This window comes from Lichenostomus cassidix, chromosome 19, assembly GCF_008360975.1.
Source record: "Lichenostomus cassidix isolate B80296 chromosome 19, HeHo_3.0, whole genome shotgun sequence".
NCBI classification, from domain to species: Eukaryota; Metazoa; Chordata; class Aves; order Passeriformes; family Meliphagidae; genus Lichenostomus; species Lichenostomus cassidix.
In genome coordinates, this window is record NC_139499.1 from 6,496,143 (window position 1) to 6,517,203 (window position 21,061).

The 21,061-nt window shown below is 38.4% G+C and overlaps 1 protein-coding gene and 1 long non-coding RNA gene across 3 annotated transcripts in view; one reads left to right on the top strand and one right to left on the bottom strand.

Moving 5' to 3' along the window:
* The window catches only part of FOXN1 (forkhead box N1), a 35,169-nt gene extending 27,494 nt beyond the window's left edge, over nucleotides 1-7,675 (top strand). The window contains exons 7-9 of the mRNA XM_085078258.1: nucleotides 4,557-4,764; nucleotides 5,335-5,862; nucleotides 6,740-7,675. Coding sequence (XP_084934384.1) covers nucleotides 4,557-4,764; nucleotides 5,335-5,862; nucleotides 6,740-7,014 — 1,011 coding nt within the window. The 3' untranslated portion in view covers nucleotides 7,015-7,675. The remainder of the gene's footprint in view (nucleotides 1-4,556; nucleotides 4,765-5,334; nucleotides 5,863-6,739) is intronic.
* LOC146429129 (uncharacterized) lies at nucleotides 4-20,870 on the bottom strand. 2 transcript variants are annotated; one of them, XR_014855716.1, is made up of 4 exons: nucleotides 10,670-20,870; nucleotides 6,976-7,172; nucleotides 4,538-4,737; nucleotides 4-455 (listed from the first exon to the last, which is right to left on the bottom strand). It is a non-coding gene; the product is annotated as an uncharacterized LOC146429129 (long non-coding RNA). The 2 variants fall into 2 exon arrangements; XR_014855717.1 differs by lacking the exon at nucleotides 4-455 and adding an exon at nucleotides 3,140-3,228.
* Between the last annotated feature and the right edge of the window lie 191 nt (nucleotides 20,871-21,061).

Sequence of the window (21,061 nt, forward strand, 5' to 3'; positions counted from 1 at the left end):
GGGATGGGGAGGGGATGTCCCTCTAAACTTGCCTGTCAGCAGAGGGAATCAGGGATGGGATTCCAGCTATGAAAAGGGATAACTTCCCAGGAGGTTAATACCAGATCAATAACACACTATATACTTTCACGATCACAGACTACCCAGCATTTTGCACCTAGGCCAAAATGTGAAATGTATATTTAACTCCAAAAGATATTAAGAACTGTTCCGTCTGTGAGCTTGGGTGTATAACAGTGACCATTCCTCACCAGCAGCTCATAAAAAGGGCAAATAATTTTAAAAACACCTTCACTTCTTCCTCTCACGTCTCAAATACAGGCAGAACTGGTCTTGTAGTTTCCTCTGCCATCAGCAGCTCTTCCAGACTGGTGTGGAAGCAGAGGATTCCAGATTATCTCACTCCATCCTGAAGCTGGGACATTCATCTTGGGCAACAGCATCCCGTGCATGCCCTGTACAAAGAAAAATATAATATGTGATAATAGCACTAAGCTCATAATTACACAGCGAGCTGGGGAGGGAAAGGGTGGATGGTTTGCAGCAGCACTCCTGAAATTTGGATCCCTGCTGTGAGGGAAGGGTTCCTTGCACTTGGAATGCGAGTGGAAAGTGCCCAGTCAGCACAGGGATCCAAGAGCAGGAGGATTAGTTAAGATTTTTAAAAGGAGCTGTAATGGAATCATCAAGTGCTGCTCCACTCAGGGCTTTATTTCTGCTGATTCTTCAAAACTACCTCACTGAAGTCCACAGTGGGTGACCTCAGCTGTGAGCAAGGCCCAAAAATGAAAATAAAGCCAGTGAGTCTGTCCTGTTTCCTATTGCAAATAGCCCTGCAGCAATTAAACCGAATTTGAAACAGCCACAGCAAGGCAGTTCAAACGTTTATAATATGAAAAGAACACTGAGAATGACTAAAAATAAATGTTCCAATACGATTTTGCAGTGGTTTCGGGCACTGAGGATAAATAGAGCACGCACAAAAAAGTAGTGAGATTGAATGTGTCAGTAATCAGAGAAAAATACACATTATCACAGAGGAAGAGCTGTCAGGATCCATCACACTCCTGTACTCCCAAATTTCCTCCCGAAGGAATCACTAACTACTCCATCATTTGTTACAAGCAAGAGAAGGGAGGAAAAATAAAGAGACCTACCATCAGAAATCCCAATGGAATCCACAGGAAAATAGCAAGAATTTCAAGCAGAGAGGTGGGAATATTACTAATCATTTTTACAGGCATGTGCATGTTTATTCACAGACCAAACTGAAATTAATTCTTGTCTTACGACACGATTGATTATAAAATTAATCAGCACCTTTATACCAAATGCTGCTGCTGTCAATGTGGACAGAATTCCTCAGACTCAGGATGTGGCTCTGCCAGGTGTCACCATCCTGGTCCTTCCTGGTTTTTCAGAGCCTGAAGTTTTTTATTTTATTTAAAAACTGATGAGAAAAAAAAAAAAAAAAAAAAAAAAAACACACAGTACAGGGGGTACTAACCTAACATTCCCTATTTTGTAACAGCTTTATTTTTGTATTTTACTTACAAATGCAGTCAAATGCATTTGACTGTAATATCCTGAAACTAACCAGGGGAGAATAAGCAATCAGATATTACATTTACAGGCATTAAACCCTGTCTACCTCTGGTTTTTACAGCAGCCCAGGGAATTACCAATATATGGCAAAAATTAATAACCTCCATCATCCCTCTTTTTGGAGAGTCCTCAGCAAAATAAAATCACATAAAAATCAGCAAAGAGCATTTTGCTGTTGCTCCCAGCGCTCACTAAAAAGCAGGATACAACAAGGAGAGGAGAAGCAATTTAGGTTGGAGAGAAAGAGAGTGCAAGTGTGCACAGAGCCTTGCTGGGAGACATGGGATGATACAAGCCGAGTCAAATTAACTGGGATTCGCTGCCACAGCAAATTTAGTTTCTATGATGCAACAATCTCATTTCTAGTTGAAACAGAGCAATCCAACTCCTACGTCCTAAAAAAAAAAAAAAAAATCTACGCAGCTAAAGTTGAATTAGTCTTTGATGTACCTCTCCCTTCTCTTGAGACCTAGATTTAAAGAGAAAGGGTTTTGCAAGATCACTGAACTCTTTAAACTTCAAGAGCTGGTCAGGATCAGTGAGGCTGGACAATAATATTTTTGGCTTGTCATCCTTTTCTTCTTTTTTTTTTTTTTTTTTTTGTAGTGATTAGTGAGTCTAACAAAAAGCTTTCATCTTGTAATTGGGGTTATTGCCAGTGGTCTGAGAGGGTGGAAAGGTCTGTGGTGTGATGGAAGAGTTCAGGTGCTGTGGATTTGGCACCTGGGGACATGGATTGGTGGTGGCCTTGGCAGTGTGGGGTTAATAGTTGGACTCAGTGACCTTTGAGGGCTTTTCCCACCTTAAGGATTCTGTGATTCCCCAGCTCATTTTAGGATTTTGCACTTTCCTCCCCACTATGCTGAACACAGCAGTGGCCAAAGTGAGCCACAGCAAGGAGGTTCCAACTACCCAAGAGCAGTTCCAGCAGCCAAAGTTTGTTGATTAACAATCATATTTGCTTTTAAAAATTGTGGTTTTTAACTTAACACACTGAGTATTCCTTCAAGCCCTGCCTGGCTAAATGAATTCTTGCCACACAGCAATCCCAAGTTTAGCACAAGAACCTGCCCAGCTCCCGGCAGCAGCCTCCAAAATCAATCCATGTACTTTTTGCTCTTACGGTTTCTAAAACCATCTCCTAATTTACACCCCCACACGTTCTGAAAACCTCTGAGAAGCCTGTGCCGCTCCCATCCGAGCAGAAACACCAATTATCCTGTCTAGGTACACACAGAGGTGTGTGGAGCCTGCGTGCAGGGTAAGAAATAGGAATATTCTTCCAGGTCAGCTTGTTCAGTAGCTAAATACACAGCTTACCTGGGAGGAACAGTTTTATTCACTTTTGGAACTGCCAGAAAATGACTTGAATATTATCTGCAAGGGAGAAAAACTGATTTGTCATGTTTAGTATGACCACATGACAGAAAAGGTTTTAAAGGCTTGGGGTTTCTGTTTTCTCTTCTCTTCTCTTCTCTTCTCTTCTCTTCTCTTCTCTTCTCTTTTCTCTTCTCTTCTCTTCTTTCTCTCTTCTCTCCTTTCTATTAGAATTTATGTTGTCTCACCCAAGAGACAGAATAGTGAAATGCTGACATCAGGTGGGCCAAAATGGTAGAAACTGTGCTGCTGTGAAGGGAAAATAGTTTCCTTTTAATAAATAATAAATAATTTCCTTTTAATAAATAATATATATTTAATTCCACATCTAGTTGGTTTTGTTTTGTTTTTTTTTAATGAAGAAAGTGAGTATTAAATTAAAACTCTTCAATAGGCTTTTGATGCCTTAATCCACACAATAGTTCTTTACGAGCTACAAAAGAGCAGATTTTACATTCCTTATAAAAGCATATAAAAAATTAAATCCGGATAAAATAATTTCTGTCTAAGTATGTTCAAAAGTTCACAGTCTGTCATGTGAAAGCCAAAATGGATTCAGATCCATTTATGAAAGATGTTCTTAGAGGAAGTCACACGCACAAGATGACAATTAAAGTAATTATCAAACTATCAAAAATCTGGCTCTCTATGAAAGAAGGATCCAGTTAACAAGGCATAAGAATGGAAAGAAAACTTCATGAACATAAAAAATAATTCTAATTTTTAACATTTTACAAAAGACTGTGGAGACCCATATTTATTTCTTGTGCTCTCTGTTCAATAATTCTCTGGTTGACGTAAACAGTTATGTTGACAATTATTTTGCACCCATAAATATGAATCAATAGCCACAGACAACTCCACCCACATTTCAAATTTTAATATCTTTTAGTTCTTATGCAGAATTGAAAAGAAAATATGAGGAGGTTTTTTTTACAAACAAGAAAAAAAATAATTTTTAGTGCTTCAGTTTAAAGAACCTTCCAGCTGCTACTGCTGAGTTAAAAATAAATGCAAAGCACAGACATGAGTGATCAGCTGTGGAGAACTGTATCTCATCTGTAGGGCTTGTGATTAAACCATTTGGTTATGTAATTGGCCAGCACACAAAGTTACACCTACAGTAGCATGATAAATTCTTTTGAAGTCTGCCTGGACACTGAATTTTGAGCCCAAGCAGCACATAGTGCTTTAATGAAGAGTTTGAAATATTTCTAAGCTGTTCCAAAATGGATTCTGATTGATTTCCTGTTAGCTCACAATGCTAGAACATCAATTTTTCCACATCTAATTCTTGTGATGTGCAAATTCCCTCTTAAAAATCCAGCAGCTCTCTGACAACATTTTTACTTAGGAGATCAGTTACTATTTTATCTGATCCCTCTCTTCCCACACAACATGAGTGTAACATTTTTGTGGCTTCCCTCTAACGTACAAGTTTCTCATTGCAGGAGGTACAAACTTAAACAGCATTTCTTGCAACCTCACCAGTCAAAACAGAGTTATATATACACATTTTAATTTTTTTTTTTTTAGCTTGAAGTTCTGTTCTTACATTGGATTTGTTTCTCCAGACAGCTCCAGATGGCTGGAAGAATTCTGTGCGCCACAACTTATCTCTGAACAAGTGCTTTGAGAAAGTTGAGAACAAGTCGGGCAATTCTTCTCGGAAAGGCTGTTTGTGGGCTCTGAATCCAGCCAAGATTGACAAGATGCAGGAGGAGCTTCAGAAATGGAAGAGGAAAGACCCAGTTGCTGTAAGGAAGAGTATGGCAAAGCCAGGTCAGTGATTTGGTGGTGTTTTAGTTCTTAAACAGTTCTCCCCAGAACTTTTCTTTTCATCAAGGTCTCTGAGAGAATTTAAAAGTGATTTAGGAAAGCATTTAAGGATTTTTTTTTTCCTGGTCATAAAGCAGTTGGCAAAATAAGAAAAACAATTAAAAAGCAGAATTAAATGAGCAGAATTAAACTAGTCTTGGTTTTGTAGGTGTTTCCAAATAAGCACAAAGAAGCTTCACCAGAAAAATACTCTCTGTTGATACCTCACTAAGAGGCCAGGCTGGATGGGGCTTGGAGCATCCATTCTGTGATTCTATGGTAAAAAGAACACTGAAATAAGTGCTATCAAATAAAATTTGACATTAATTGATAACTATCCAACCTTTAAATATAAAAATGGAATTTATTATATAGTCACTTGACAATGATAATGTAAAAGAAAATATTTCAGGCTTTGGAGTTTTTAATATACAAGAACCAGCACTTTTGTTTGCCATTTCGTGAATAACACCTAAATTCCTGCTGCAGGCTAGTAGGGATAAATCAGTCATGGACTTTCCCCTTGTTTTCCAGAAGAACTTGACACCCTGATAGGTGACAAGAACGAGAAGCTGCGATCCTCCCTCCTATCCTGCAGCCCGACGGGCGCTGCAGGTGCTTCCCTCTCCAGGCAGATGGCAGCGCAATCCCATTCCTTGTGCGATCCCTCGCTCTCCTCCGGGATCCCACAGGCACTCCACAGCATCCACGCCTCGGGAGCTCTGCATGCCAAGAGCCCCCTGCCCAGTTTGCTGGGGGGGCAGCAGCCTGGGTGCTACACATCCCCCCAGGGCTTCCCCCAAATCTCCACGGCGCTGATGCAGCACACGCCGGACCCTCAGAGCCTGTTTCCTGCTGGGGATGCTCAAAGCCACCTCCGGACTCAGCCCAGCATCCCTCAGGATTCCCCCGTGCCGGCGCAGAGCCCCCCGAGCTGCGGGATGAAGATGCTGCCCGAGCATTCCCCGGCCAGGACGGTGCAGGACACGCTCCTGCAGGAGGGAGACCTCAGCAATGACATCGATGCTCTGAATCCATCCCTCACTGATTTTGATCTCCAAGGTGGGTGTTCAAGGTGGTTTTGTGTTGGAGAGCCAGGTTTGTTACATCTCATCCCATCCCATATCCCATCCCATCCCATCCCATCCCATCCCATCCCATCCCATCCCATCCCATCCCATATCCCATATCCCATCCCACCCCATCCTGCACAAAACCCATTTCTCTCCTTTTTTTACTGTTTTTACACTGTTACAAACCCCACCTTCCTGGGTTACATTATGTATATATACACACCGTGCAATTTTGTATTAAATCTTTTTAAAGTTTCCCAAGGAAGCTACAGATTTGCATCCTGAATTTAAGAAACAGTCCTACTCCCCCCTTGGCTCCAAGTGCTGATATTAAATACTGCAATACCGGATTTAGAATGTATTTTTTCAATTCTGACCCATTTTCAACCGAAAGCTACTCAAGCCCGACTATTTCATGCCATTCTTGCGAGAGAATTGTCATGTGAAAGGCACAAAGAGAAATAAATTTGATTGAATTAACATGTTAACCTTTTTCTTGATCAATATCAATTCCAGCCCCTTCCACACCTCTGCTCAAAAGGATGCTATATCCCCCTTACCAGGGCATTAATGTGATCTACACCCAAAACAATTATATTTTCTGAGATGTCTTCTTTTATTCTTCATAAAGATATATTTCTAACAGCATTACCAAGTGAAAGAATTTTCTTAAGTTAATGCTGTTTTCTCCCAGATTTAAATTTACTATGGAAACAAATTAATAATAACCATGTAAACAACCTTTCCCCTTCCTCAGTCCCAAGGGATTAAGATCACCTCCCCACAACCCTTTAATAACCAATATCTCCAAAACCAAATACGTGGAGAGAAAACACAAAGAAAGCTGAATCAATTTTCTGTTGTAGGGAATCTATGGGAGGAGCTGAAAGACGACAGCCTCGCTGTGGATCCCCTTGTCCTCATTTCATCATCCCCAATGCCTTCCCAATGCTTCCCCTCCCACTGCCAGCTGGAGAGCAGCAGCAGCAGCAGCAGCAACGTCCCCATCCCGACTGGAACTCCCCACGGGAATGTGCCCGACCTGCAGCTCACCACCCTGTACTCTGCCTTCATGGAGCTGGACACCATGTCCCCTGCCTACCTGAGCAGCCCTGGATCCAAACCCATCGCCTTAATGTGAACCACACCCCGACACTGTCGCTGTCCTTTGGTGGAAATCCAGTCCTAACCATCACACTCTTGATGTCAGCTGAGACTGTGTCCGTGGGAATAAGGATTTCTCTTTTTTTTTTTTTCAGAACTCGCCCGCAGGATATGTAGCTTTACGATGATCATTTTCTACAGATGGATATTAAAAAAAAAAAAATTAAAATATTATTTAAAGATAATATTGTTAACAGCTGAACTTGTCAATGCCATTTTATCAAGCCACTCATCTTCTTCACCTTCCAGAAATAAGAGGAAAACAAATTACTGACTTTTTTTTCCTTTTCTTTTTTTTCTTTAACGAAAGCTGCTTGCAAATGAACACAGAACTCACAGCACAAAACAATTTAACTTATTTCTTGGAGCCACTGATGGCAACATCATCCACCACAGACCACTCAAAACATAAAATCTACTTATTAAAACATTTATAGTCCCCTTGAAAGAAGTTCTGGGTTTTGGTAAACATGAACTGAAAATTCTGCAAGTATTAGAAGATAGAGGACAAGCTGCTGACAGACTAAACCAAAGCAACAAATATACTTCAGTGAAAAATATCCAAGTTTTACTGTATTTAAAAAGAAATTTTAAACTCTGCTTTTTTTAATAAAAAAGAACAAAACTATTTAGTAGAATTTTTACTTGGCTGGAGCTTATTCCCATTCATGTCTTATCTTTTGCCACATAAACTAAACATTAACATGAATTATTAAGCCATTAAATGAAGATCCTTAAAAATGGTAATAAAAAAACGGGAGAGAAGTTGAAGTTGGCCAAATCCAGAGAGCATCTGTTTTAACTTCAGCTGCATCTGGTACATGCAGTGGGGTTTGTTATGATGCTGAACCAAACCTTGCAGTAGGTTCCTTTGTGAACTAAACTTAAGCCAGGTCTTCAGGAACACCCTTCTCCCTCTGAATTTCCACAAAGATAGGACAAAAAAGTAGAAAAATAGAATAGAATAGAATAGAATAGAATAGAATAGAATAGAATAGAACAGTTTTATTTTAAACTATGCAATCTAAACCCAGAGTAACCTGGAGTAGGAACTTAAAAACACTATGGAAAATAGCTGTAGAAGCCCAAAAATATCAGTGTCTTGAGTGACATGTTGTCCAGAGAGCTGTGGCTGCCCCTGGATCCTTGGAAGTGTCCAAGGCCAGGCTGGACAGGGATTGGAACAACCTGGGACAGTAGAAGGTGTCCCTGCCCATAGCAGGGGGTGAGACTGGATGATCTTTAAGGTCCTTTCCAACCCAAACTACTCTGGGATTCTCTGATCTCCATTCACAGATTATGTAAACTCAGATTAAACCAATGAGGTCAAAATTTGAGTCAGACTGGGTGATTTAGACTACAACAAAAAAGCAAGGAGGGATTTCCAAGGATGGAGCAGGGAGGTGGAATTGTTAAAACAAAACCACACAGGATGGATTGGCTGCTGTCTCACAGCAAGGTGGGAGCTCTGCCTGCTCACATTAACGCCAAACCCAGGCCCAAAGCTACACCCTCACCCTTTCCTACTAGTCCAGACTTAAAATCAGATTAGGGGCAGACGGATAAAGGAGACTTAGGAGGAACACATGTGATGCAGCTTTGTAATCCCTCACGCAACCACCAAGAAATCCTCACTTGACTCCAACTCCTCTTCCTGCAAAGAGAAGACGGAGCGGAAGAAATGCAGCCAATTTGGCCAAGGTGCTCCAGGGGAAAAAAAATAAAACAGCAGGATGAGGGTTATGCAAACACATTAGAGCTGGGGGAATCAGTTTTTGGCCATCTTAACATTTGGAGAAAGAAATAAGGAAAGAATTGAGTATGATATACTATAAGAAATGTGAATATTATGCTAAGTCTAAAGCCTGTAGTGAGTATAAACCTGGTAAACAATATTTATATATAAAAAACATGGTGTGTGTGTATATATATATATGTCTGTATACATATAAATTTCAGTGTGTATATGTATAATACATATTATATATATACAACACAGTATGTATATATAAAATACTGTACATGTACAGAAATGTATATGTACATATACAACACAGTCCATGTAAAATACTATTTATAAACAGTGTATATATATATATATAAAATACTATATACATATAAAACACAGTGTACATGTATATATGAGTATACACATATATAAATATATATATAAATATATACAAATTCTGTCCAATTTAAGAGTCACCAACTTACAACCAAATACCTACCAAGTACATTCTGCACACCTCCATCCTCAAGGAATTTCCAAATAAGACTCTTCCCGTTTTGAAGCTTTTCTCTGCAAACACCAAAGACCTGGCACATGGATTTTCTGAAATATTTTCAGCACCCTGAGGGAGATGCTCAGTTCTCCATGACTTTCAAGCACTGTTTGCACCAAATTCTTGTTAAATCCTTTTTAAACTCCTTACAAATTCCCCTCCTGAGTCACACATGGTGAACCACACCACGGCCAGGCACAGAACACTAGAGGACTTTGCAAGATATTCCTGACAGAATAAGCAGCATTTCCAGTATTTTATATTTAGTAGAGGGAGACAACAAGAAAATGCATGAGAACACACCAGAGGAAGTGCATTGGGATGGCTCATTGCTCTAAAAACACAGTAAAAAGTAATAAAATATTTATGATTAAAGCAAATCCATGGCATGTGAAAAAATCCATCAAAACCAAGCTGAGTTAAATATCTGTGAAACTCCAAATTCACAGATTGGAAAGCGAGAAAAGCAAAACTGCATTTTCTGTGTCAAAGATTTATAATTCATGGGCACAACGATCCATCCATGATTTGTTAATTCCTGTGTGTCACTCGTGTCTTCTATGACCTCAGGCTCAGCCATTCCCTCAGAGGCACCAATATATTCCATGCTTGTGACCACACACATGATCACAGGCTGGAGGGGGAGGAAGAAATAGAAATCTGAGTGTCAGACTTTATTCTGTATTTTTTCTTGGAAATGAGTCTTTGAAGAATGATCAGACATAAAGAACAAAGAAAAAAAAAACACTTTAACATGTTTTTTCTTGTGCTTTCTTGAGTTTCTTATATGCACACGAGAGGTTTGTCCTCCCTATATAAAATTATTTATTCTAAGCACCTTGAAGTATTTTCTCCAATACATTCCATATTTAATGGAATTAAATTAATGGCTGGACATTTCACAGAGGTTATAAGAAAAGCCCTGTAATAACTTTTATTAAAAAATAGTTATGTTTAAGATAACTTACAAACAAACAAACAAACAAATAATACTGCAAGTTATTAACTAATATAAATAGTCTGGGTTTGGGTTTCCCTTCCTGCTCCACAGCTCCTACGTCTGAAATTTTATTTTCTTGTTTCAGTTTAGCATTTGTGGTTCTGGTAGACACAAAACCAACTCATTGAAATATGGGTTCATGAGGAAAGAGTTATACTATAAATTACAGTTCTGGAACAATTACTAAAAATAATTTGAAATTATGTTTATTTAACTACTTTTATTTAGGTTTATATACAAGAACAACCCTCTGCTTATGCAATCCTTATTTTTGACTTCTAAAATAACTTGACAGACTGATGTCACATAAACATTTTCTTAGAGGTGGTGACACCTTATTTTGTACTTACCACAAAATCAGTATTTTGCACACATTGCAAATCTATTTCAGATACATACTCATTAAATTCCATTTTAAGCAGCACTCTGAAAACAGGGGGAGAAAGAAAGGAAAAAATGAAGTTTTCCCAGTCCAAAGCTAATGCTGTCTGCTTAATCAGCCTCTTCCAAACAGATTATGCAAACCTGTCTAGGAGAAAAAATAACCTTAAGTGTAATTACCATAAAAATATCTTATTACCAAACAGAAGAAAGTGCTCACTGCTGCCCTCTCCAACATATCATTAGGAAAAATTTGCACTCTAAAGTTTAGGATTTATTGGCTTAACCTTTTTTTTATTGCGTGTTTCATTTCAACTTCAAAAAATTCAAATAATAATTTATATTGGAACTGTGTTTTGAAGTTCTTTTCTCATGAGCCCAAATTGACCATTTCAAAATTTCTGCCTCCTGTATTTGCCTATTCTTGGCACAAAAACATCACCCCTGAACATTCATTTGCTTTTGTTGAGATATGAACTGATCTGACAAGAACTATCTCTGCACAATCTTTCCAACCCCTGGCACAGCACTGAGCTTCTTAAACCCAACAGTGATTAACAGGAATTATGGAACAGATAAAACACTAAATGCCACATCAGTTTTGTTGCACACAAAGCTTGAAAAGTGCAACCCATTTATTGGCACTTTCAAACAAATTTAAACTACTGGAATAAATATTTGGATTCCAGAATTTAGCTCACCAGGGCTGCTGCTCCTTTTTTATACTTCAGACTTCCTTCCAGACCTGCCTGCACATGTTTGTGTTTAGACTATTAAATATCAAAACCAGCAAACACTTTTACAGGAGTTTTTCTGACCTCCTAATCCATTTCCAGTCTAAAACAAATCCAAAACTCTCAGCAGTGGAAGAAGAACTCTCTGGTTCACTGTGCCTTCCCTCCCTGCAATGATGTAAATGGAAAATTTAAAGAAGCATTTTCCAACTGTTGTCACAGCAAAAATTGAATTGAGAATTACTAAAATAATGAACGACAGAGTTAGCACAAAATAAAATCTAAATGCAGTCTGTTTAGAAGCAGAAAAGGCCTATTTTTTCCATTCAAAGAAATAAATACGCACAAAGAATGTTTATTTCCATGGAAAATACTGAAATTACTGAAATTTAACAGCAGTAGGAAGATCATTAATGCACATAGTACTTATTTCCCTGGGGGCTCTCATTAGGTAGCACATTGATGAAAAATACCAGGTATTAGGCATCAACATAACAAATGCTGACTGAAATATGAAACTGGTGATTTTTCAGGTTTTTTTAATCATAAAATCACAGAATGGTTTGGGTTAGAAGGGTCCTTATAAACCATTTTGTTCCAATACCTTCCACTAGGTTGCTCCAGGCCTGACATTGAGCCACAATGTCCATGTGCTCCATTTCCCTCACAGCAAGAATTTCCTAGATATTAGATGTCAACATAACAGATGCTGACTGAAATATGAAATTTATGACTTTTAATCATAAAATTACAGAATGGTTTGGTTTAGAAGGGTCCTTATAAACCATTTTGTTACATCTTCCACCAGGACAGGTTGCTCCAGGCTTGACATTGAGCCACAACATCCACATATTCCACCACCCTCACAGCCAAGAATTTCCTAACACGCAGGTTATTCGGTATCAACATAACAAATGCTGACTGAAATATGAAATGAATGATTTTTCAGTCTTCTTTTAATCATAAAATCACAGAATATTTTGGTTTAAAGGGATCTTACAGACCATTTTGTTCCAATACCTTCCACTAGGCCAGGTTGCTCCAGGCCCGAAATCCGAGTGCTCCACTTCCCTCACAGCAAGAATTTCCTAGATATTAGGTGTCAACAGTCAGATGCTGACTGAAATATGAAATTGAGGATTTTTCAGTTTTTTTAATCATAAAATCACAGAATGGTTTGGATTAGAAGGGATCTTAAAGACCATTTTGTTCCAATACCTTCCACTAAGCCAGGTTGCTCCAGGCCTGACATTAAACCACAGTGTCTGTGTGCTCCACTTCCCTCACAGCCAAGAATTTCCTAATACCCGGATATTAGGTATCAACATAACAAATATTAAATGGATGATTTTTCAGTCCTATTTTAATAATAAAATTACATAATGTTTTGGGTTAGAAGGGATCTTAAAGACCATTTTTTTCCAATACTTTCCACTAGGCCAGGTTGATCCAGGCCTGACATTGAGCCACAACATCCACATGCTCCACTTCCCTCACAGCCAAGAATTTGCCAGATATTAGGTGTCAACATAACAAATGCTGACTGAAATAGGAGATTGATGATTTTTCAGTCCTTTGTTAATCATAAAATCACAGAATGGTTTGGGTTAGAAGGGATCTTAAAGACCATTTCTTTCCAATACCTTCCACTATGTTGCTCCAGGCCTGACATTGAGCCACACAATGTCAGTGTGCTCCACTTCCCTCACAGCCAAAAATTCCTTCCTAATACCCAGATATTAGGTATCAACATAACAAATGCTGACTGAAATATGAAATGGGTGATTTTTCAGTCCTTTTTTAATCATAAAATCACAGAATGTTTTGGTTTAAAGTTATCTTAAAGACCATTTTTTTCCAACACCTTCCACTAGGCCAGGCTGATCCAAGCCTGATATTGAGCCACAATGTCCACAAACTCCACCACCCTCACAGCCAAGAATTCCTTCGTCATATCCCATCCAAACCTCCCCTCTCTCTGTTTGAAGCCATTTCCCCTCATCCTGGCTTCTCAAAAGACAGAAGTCTTTCTTCTTCCCTTTAGACATTGAAAGGCCTCAATGAGTTCACCCCAGAGCCATTTTGCTGCTCAGATGAATGGGAGAATTCCACTCTGGATCGATCCAGTTGTGACCTGAGCACAAGAGAGGCCAGCAAAACCATTAAAGATTTATCCCTGACAAAACCAATTAGGCCTGGCTGGGCAGCCAAGGCCCTCATTAGTCACAGGAGTTAATTCCTTATTCATGCCATCGGCACCAGGAAATTCATTCCAGCAGCCCAGCCTGGATGGATGGATGGATGGATGGATGGATGAATGGATGGATGATGAATGGAGGGATGATGGATGGATGGACAGATGGATGGATGGATAGACAGATGGATGGATGAAGGGATGTGCCAAGACCCACTGAGAGCTCAGGCAGAAGCACATCAGTCACAAAAAAATACCAGAGAAGGGAATTCACATCATTTGGATGAACAAACAATTCAAGATCTTGCTCGTCCAGGAAGCTGCTGAAGAATTTCATTTCAACCACATGAATAAGCCCAGCGTGTTTGGGCCTGCTGGAGGCACCAGAATGATTTCTTAAGGCATTCATTATACTTGCCTTTCCCTCTAGATCAACTTTAGAACATTAAAAACAACCCTGAAACATACAGAAAAAATATTTTCTACCAAATATCCAGTTTATCTAAGGAGAAAACTGGAATACTTATTTGGCATTAAAGGCATAAAAAAGTGCAAATTTTTGTTTTGGCTGGATTTCCATTTCCATCTCTTTCTCATTTTAACATATCTCACAGAAATTTAAACATTGGCTGAAATAATAGTTCTTAAAATTATCTGAGTGGTGACACTTGTGCTCGTGTTTCCTCCAAGCATTTCTTGCCACACAGCCACAGGAAGTGTATCCATGTGTTTGTCAGCTGCAAGGAACACTCCTGCACTGTTATTTCAAATTTAGGTTATGAGCAATGCCAGTTGATGAATTCCAGTGGGGAAATATCCTTAAAATCTGACATCCCAGTGCTAAAGAGCCTTGGCGTGTCTGGGGCAGAGTTTTATTCCTCTGAACTTGCACTCAGGTCTCTGTGCACACTTTAATTTGAAGGTGAACGATGAACCCTCTGTTCTCCTGACTTATGAACCTGTGCAGACATCAAAGCAGGCAGAAGGTTTAATTAGACACTTAATTACAGATCAGGATGGTAAGGTATGCATTTGGGAAATAAAAACATGATTTTCAACCCCAGTCGAATGCCAGCAAACAGAGTAACACTGGCACGACATTGGTGCACCGTGCCCTTCACATCACCCATAAAAACAAGGTTTGGGTTGGAGTTTTGCTTCTGGTGTTTGTTTATTTTTTTTACCAAAATAGATTCTAAATATTTTTAGCTTTCAGGTCTGGCACATGTAGTTCTCTGGGCAACTTTTGCCAGGGCCTCACCACCCTCACAGGGAAGAATTTCTTCCTCATAAATAATCTGATCCCACTTGTAATTCCCCTCCTCTGATTTATCCTGTCATTCCACAGGAAAGGCAGAACTGAAGGTGTTTGGAACTCTTCTCTCCTGTCTGTGTTATCTCCCTTTCATAAAGTAAATTTAATTATGTGTTTTCTCTAATGCTGTTTGTAACTTCCCTGCCTGTTTTTATTTCTTGCTCCAGATTACCTTCATATGCTTTCATATTTCATATTACTTTCATATTTCATACTTTCATATTAACATGGTTTACACCCTCCACTAGAAAAATTAAATTATTATTAAATAAAACAGGCCTTTGTTATATAAGGTCCCAAGTCAGTTTTGAAAATAATGGCTGGGAATCATCCAACTGCAATTATGCTCTACCTGCCTAAATTCTCTTTGTAGCTTTAATTAAAATACATTATCCAGGATGATTTCACCTCCTATTTTAAGTTCTTGCGTAGCACTGGTTGAAGGAAAAAAAAAAATTCTGTAAAGCAATTACTCTATTTTGTGGACTTAAACAGGGAAAATTAACACTTTGGGGTTATCCTAGCATGCAATGAGAGATTTCAGTAATCTTTAAAATTATCTTTAAAATAAGATACATTGTGTTAGAGGGGAAAATTGGGAAATCTGGAGTACTTTATCACTGAGACGTGTTCTTTCTACAGGTGAAAAATGTTAAGGGAATGCAAGTCAGAGATAGATGAATGCCCTTGAACAATGACAAATAAAATAGAAGCACAGGGTGAACACATAAGATCTGCCACAATAACTCAGCAGCTGAGAAATGCCATAGGAAATAAGAATCTGAGAAGCAGAGAACATCTCCAGAATGATTAGGCATATTTATTAATAAATGAGGCTGACAAACCAGCTAAAGGGGGGAGACAAAAACCAAATTTCTTTTTCCACATTTTTTATTTTTTCAAATTTATTTTTTCAAATTCTCAAAGTTTTCATTTTGTTTTTCAAATTGATTTTTCAAACTTTCCCACTTTTTTTAAATCACAGCCTGACACGCAGCTGTGATCTGTGCAACTCCAAAGTTCCATTAATGTAATTGATAGCAATTTATTTTAATTACACCCCAAGACATTTCCCCAGTCTGAAAGTTAAATCCCACTTGAACACTTTTAATGGGATGGTTTTGCCCACTGAACTCCCTAAACCACTGCAGAGTTTTTTCCACCAATCACCAAAAAATGAAGCTGCTGACACACATTTGCACAAAAACTGGAGTTCAAATATCGATGGAAGAGACCTGAAATGAAAGTTTGAATGTTTTTTCATAGAAATATTTAAATAAAATAGACAAACACCCTCATTTCTAGGATCAATAATTTATTTCTTTTTTTTTTTTTTACATTTTGCAATTTGTTACAGGAGAAGAAACACTTGCTAATGGAAGTGACATGTTTTTGAACCACTTTCCAAGGTATTGGAAAAAGTTAAGCATATTCCCTAGGATGCACATTGATGACTAAGCTGCCAATATTCAATCAATTGAAGCAAGTGCAGTCCCTATTTAATCCTTGTATAAATTAATTTAAGGACTCTCCTTCTCCTACAGGAAGACTAAATTGTAGCATCTAATTTTCTTTGTATTTTATCCTGAAGTCTCAATCTTTTCTCTCTCTACTTAATCTGCAAAAAGTCAAACAGACTGAAGCCAAAGCCACAGAACGGATTCCATGCCAAGGTTCCTTCTATTCCTGGTGATCTCCTCAGTTCCCTCCTGTCCCAAAAAGGAAACAAAAGACTCCCAGTTTTCTGAAAATCAGATTCTCTGCATGACAGTGCATTGCATTGCCAAAGGATGGGCCACAGTGGATGTTCTCCTAGCAAACAAATCACTACCAAGGTACAAAGAATTAGAAATTAACTCGGTAAAAATGCTTCGAACATTTTCCCAGTGAGATAGTAACCAGAATCCTACTTTCCTTCCACAAAAAATAGATTTTTTTTTTTAATATAAATACATTTTAATACAGACAATTCTGCTTCTATGCAAAAAAAAAAAAAAAGTCACATTCAAACAGGTTTGCTGGGTGTATAAGATACAAGCAGACACCAGAGCAGGCAGGAGCACAGGGGGTTTTTGGGGAGCTGCAAACACACAAACACCATTTCAACCACTGACCAGTGATGGGGAAAACAACTGAGCTGCAAGGTGAGACCTGGAGCATCACACTCCTCAAACAGTTCAGGTATTTCCATGTAGGGAAAATGATATGAACTCTCAGTGGTATTTAAGATTAATATTGAAAAGCCTCTATAAATTCAGGCAGTGCTTATGCTGGGGATGGAGAGAACTATGAGCAGAAGCTGCCTCAGCTCAGGAGAAAATCAAGTCACCATCTTAAAGCTCTTGGGTCCAACTAGCTGAAAATCATTCTTTTCCTGTCCTTGTCTTCCTTTCCCTCACTCTTCCCCCCCCAAATTCACACAAAGCTGCCCCGTTTTTGTGCCATACACAAAGTTCCAGCTGCTCCTCTACAGCCCCAAACAGCAGCAATGAGTTCTATGGTTTCCTTCTGAACCAGATCTAATTAAAACTGAGCTGTTAACCATCTTTTGCAGGTTATGAATAATTAATAGGGCATTTTTATAATACTTATTAAATATGACAGTTGAATATTAGCATTTTCTTACCTTAAACAGCCCCAATCTTTGCATGACTGAGAGTTACCTCTAGCTTTTGTCATGAAGATTGGAGTTTATTTTTTATGGGTCAAAATGTAGGACTATTTCTCACTATACTTTAAAAACCTTTTCTCCGACTGAAGGGATTTGGAAGTTGGTAGCCTGCATGTTTCACACACAGCCAGCCACCACTGTGACATTCTACACAAGATTTTGGAATGAAACTCAGAGGACAGAGGTGGAAAATAGAGCATCTCACTGACCTGCTCAAAAAAACAAGACGTAGAGAGAGATTATGAGCAAGAACTAAACCCCAGCAGATTGTTTCCAACCCTGGAGAGACTTTCTGCATTAAAATAAATAAATCAATAAAATCCTCTGAGTCAGGAAGGGTGGATCATTCAGTTATTTCACAAATGTCACCACATAACGGATAATTCACAGAAACACTTTTGGCTTTTGCCCCTGATCTGAGAGCAAAGTTTCTAGATTTTAAACCACAGTTGATGTGTTAATTCTAAAAAGAAATGGTTCTCTTCCTGCCACGGAAGTGTGAGCTATTAGAGCACACAGCTCACCACCAATGTGTTGCTGCTTTCCCTAAAAACCCTGACTACTAAAGGAATCCAAGACTGACAAAGTGAAAAAATGTGTCAAATTATCATTTCCCTGAAAGAATGTGTTGAGCTGTAATTTCCCTGTCTCTCAGAAAAATTATGTCACTATTAGCACTCGCAGAGATTTAGTTTCTTTCTCCAAGATTAAGTCACTGGGTAAAGCACACACTTAATCCTGTTTTATGACAGGAAACAGCCCGGCATTATTAGCAGATAATCTTGGTTAGCTCTTGGATGTTTTCTTTCACTTTCAGAAAGTCAGATCCCAAATTGCCAGGCTGGCTTGTTAAAACAGAGCTGCAGTGCTAATTAAAGTCATGTTTAAAATGAGATCAAGGAAGAAAACACAACAATTCTTTTTTTCCAGAGCCAATATTTGGCGATTTCACAATGGACTTCCAAAGTAAACCCAATAATGATGAATGTTAAAATACAACATAATAGCTAGTCAAGAAGATTAACAAATTCTTCTGTGAACAATGCTGCTAAGACTTGATTCTCAGCTGGTTTATAACAAGAATCAGCTGCCAATTTAAGGGAAAAAAAATGTGGGTTTCACAACTGAGCTGCAAACTCTCAGCTTCTTTTCAGAAGGAAGTTGAAATTATTGGGGACTGCACAAAGTGTGGTCTTTAAACTTTGAAAGTGGTTTTTAATGCAAAACAAGGGCAGAAGTGGCATTAGAACAGCAACTCTACAGCCAACGTTTTTGAAGAAAAAATTCTTTTAATGCTGTTTTTGTGCCTCATGTCAACACCATATGTGATACTGCTGCACAAGCAGGTGGGAAAGGAACAGAACCTCTGCCCTGGACAGTGATTCCCACGTGTTTGTAAAGATTGTGGATGTGGATGACCTTAAAGAAATGCTAACAAAGAGTTCCCAAGTGAAACAGAGAGATAACAGTGATAACTGCTCCAGTGGGAAGGAAAAAAGCACCTTCATTGCACTTCCCACAGGACGTTTTGCTGTTTGCCTTGGTTTAGGAATCAGAATTTTTTTACTTGTGGCAAACTCTGGGGATTTTTAATAAGAGCAAAACTGTCCCATCTGGAAAGCTAAAGCTAAAAGAGGTTGGAATTGATTTTATTGAAAATGTTTAATCTTTGTTTCTGGCTTAAAATATTCCTGACAATACTGGACAACAAACTCACTCAGTAAAGTACCTCCTACATGATTCACACTAAATTTTCTGTGAGAGTGGAATTATTACATATAAAATCTGAATTATACAAGATTTCAGGAGAGGAGCAGCTGATAAGTCATCCCCTTGTGTTTAAGCTCAAACCTACCCTAAAACAGTGTCAGAAAGTCCATCCACACTCTGCACTCCTGGGACTAAAGTGACTTTCTCTTGGTTCTTTTATAAGGGGCATGTCTATCACTCAAGTTTCCGTTGATTGCAGTCATATTTTTATGGAATGACTCTTTTTTTATAAGTCTTGAAAGGAGGTGGCATAAAAAAAGGAGCAGAACATGACTATTTCAGAGGAAACTCCATTCAATGACCCAAGTATCCACACCACAGTACAACTGATCTCACCAAAATATACAAAATAGATGACTGGTAATTCTGGGCAAATTCCATTTCTAGAAGTCCTTTAAAAATCTTATGCCACAAGTGAATATTATGAATAGCAGGTGAAAAATACCCCCCAAAAAACCCTGTAATTATAAACACACAGTCTCTTTTGTCTTTAAATCAACGTATTTTCTCCTTCAAGTGTTGAAACAAAACACAGAAATATTTAAAACTTGCAAAATGTCATTGGAGATATGATTTAACAGCCCTGATGCCAAAAAAAAAAAAAAAAAAGTTGGGGGAGGAATGAAAATACTTTTGAAATTATTTTCATCTTTAGTAATTATTGTGCTATAAAATTAATGGTCAGTAGCTCAAAGCACTGCACAAATAATGAGGAAATCCTTTGTATCTCTCAAACTGATCAGTCAGCCGTAGGCTACTTGTATGATTTAATACACTAGAGACAAAAAATAGTGATAAATACAAGTCTCACTGTGATAAGAATTACTACAAGCTACGACTTGTGTAAAACCAGTGAACTTGACACACTTCTGTAGCTACCAAGCTTAATAAAACCTGTGCTGTAACCTAAAATCCCTGTGTTTTATCTTTAAAAAAACTGCCTCCTCTCTCAGCAGTCAAGAAAGCCAAGCCAAACACAAATGGTGACACATTGAAAAGTGACCACAACCCCAACAAGAGCACAAAAACCTCCCTGTCCTGAGGCTACACTTGGAATTGTTTGTAGTCCTGTCTGACGTAGGCTGCGACTACAAAGAGGCTCATCATGACTGGAAATGGTATTTTTATAAAAATTATTACAATTATTACACCTATCTGAGGCTAACATAGAATGTTCCACTTCAACTCACAGAATTAGACATGGAGACATCAAGTATTTATAGAAATATCTACAAACTGCAACTGTCTTTTGTTTTTTGTTGGGTTTTTTTGTAAGTATCAGTGAACTGATCTTCAGAGTAAGGGTTTCATGACAACAGGTCACCTCACACTAGTTTATTCTTGGTGTTGCTATTTCCTGGGCTAAATTGGTGTTAAACTTCTTCCAGAGTCTGAAGAGAGAACTTTTGCTAAATTTTTTGCTGCGTGTTAAAGTTGTACATTGTTAGATTTAGCTTCACCTGTATTAATATCCAATGAGAAATGTTTAACATTCTTTAAAAGCAGATACAAATAGAAAATTGGAAATTCCACACTTTCCAGCTGCCCTAGCAGTGCTGAAGCCCTTATCTTGATATCGAGCAGAGATGAAAGAAAATAGACATGGGAAATGTGTGGCATGAAAAGGCTGAATGTTAAATAAAGCAAAAATGTAAAATAAAGCTAAAATCCTTCTGT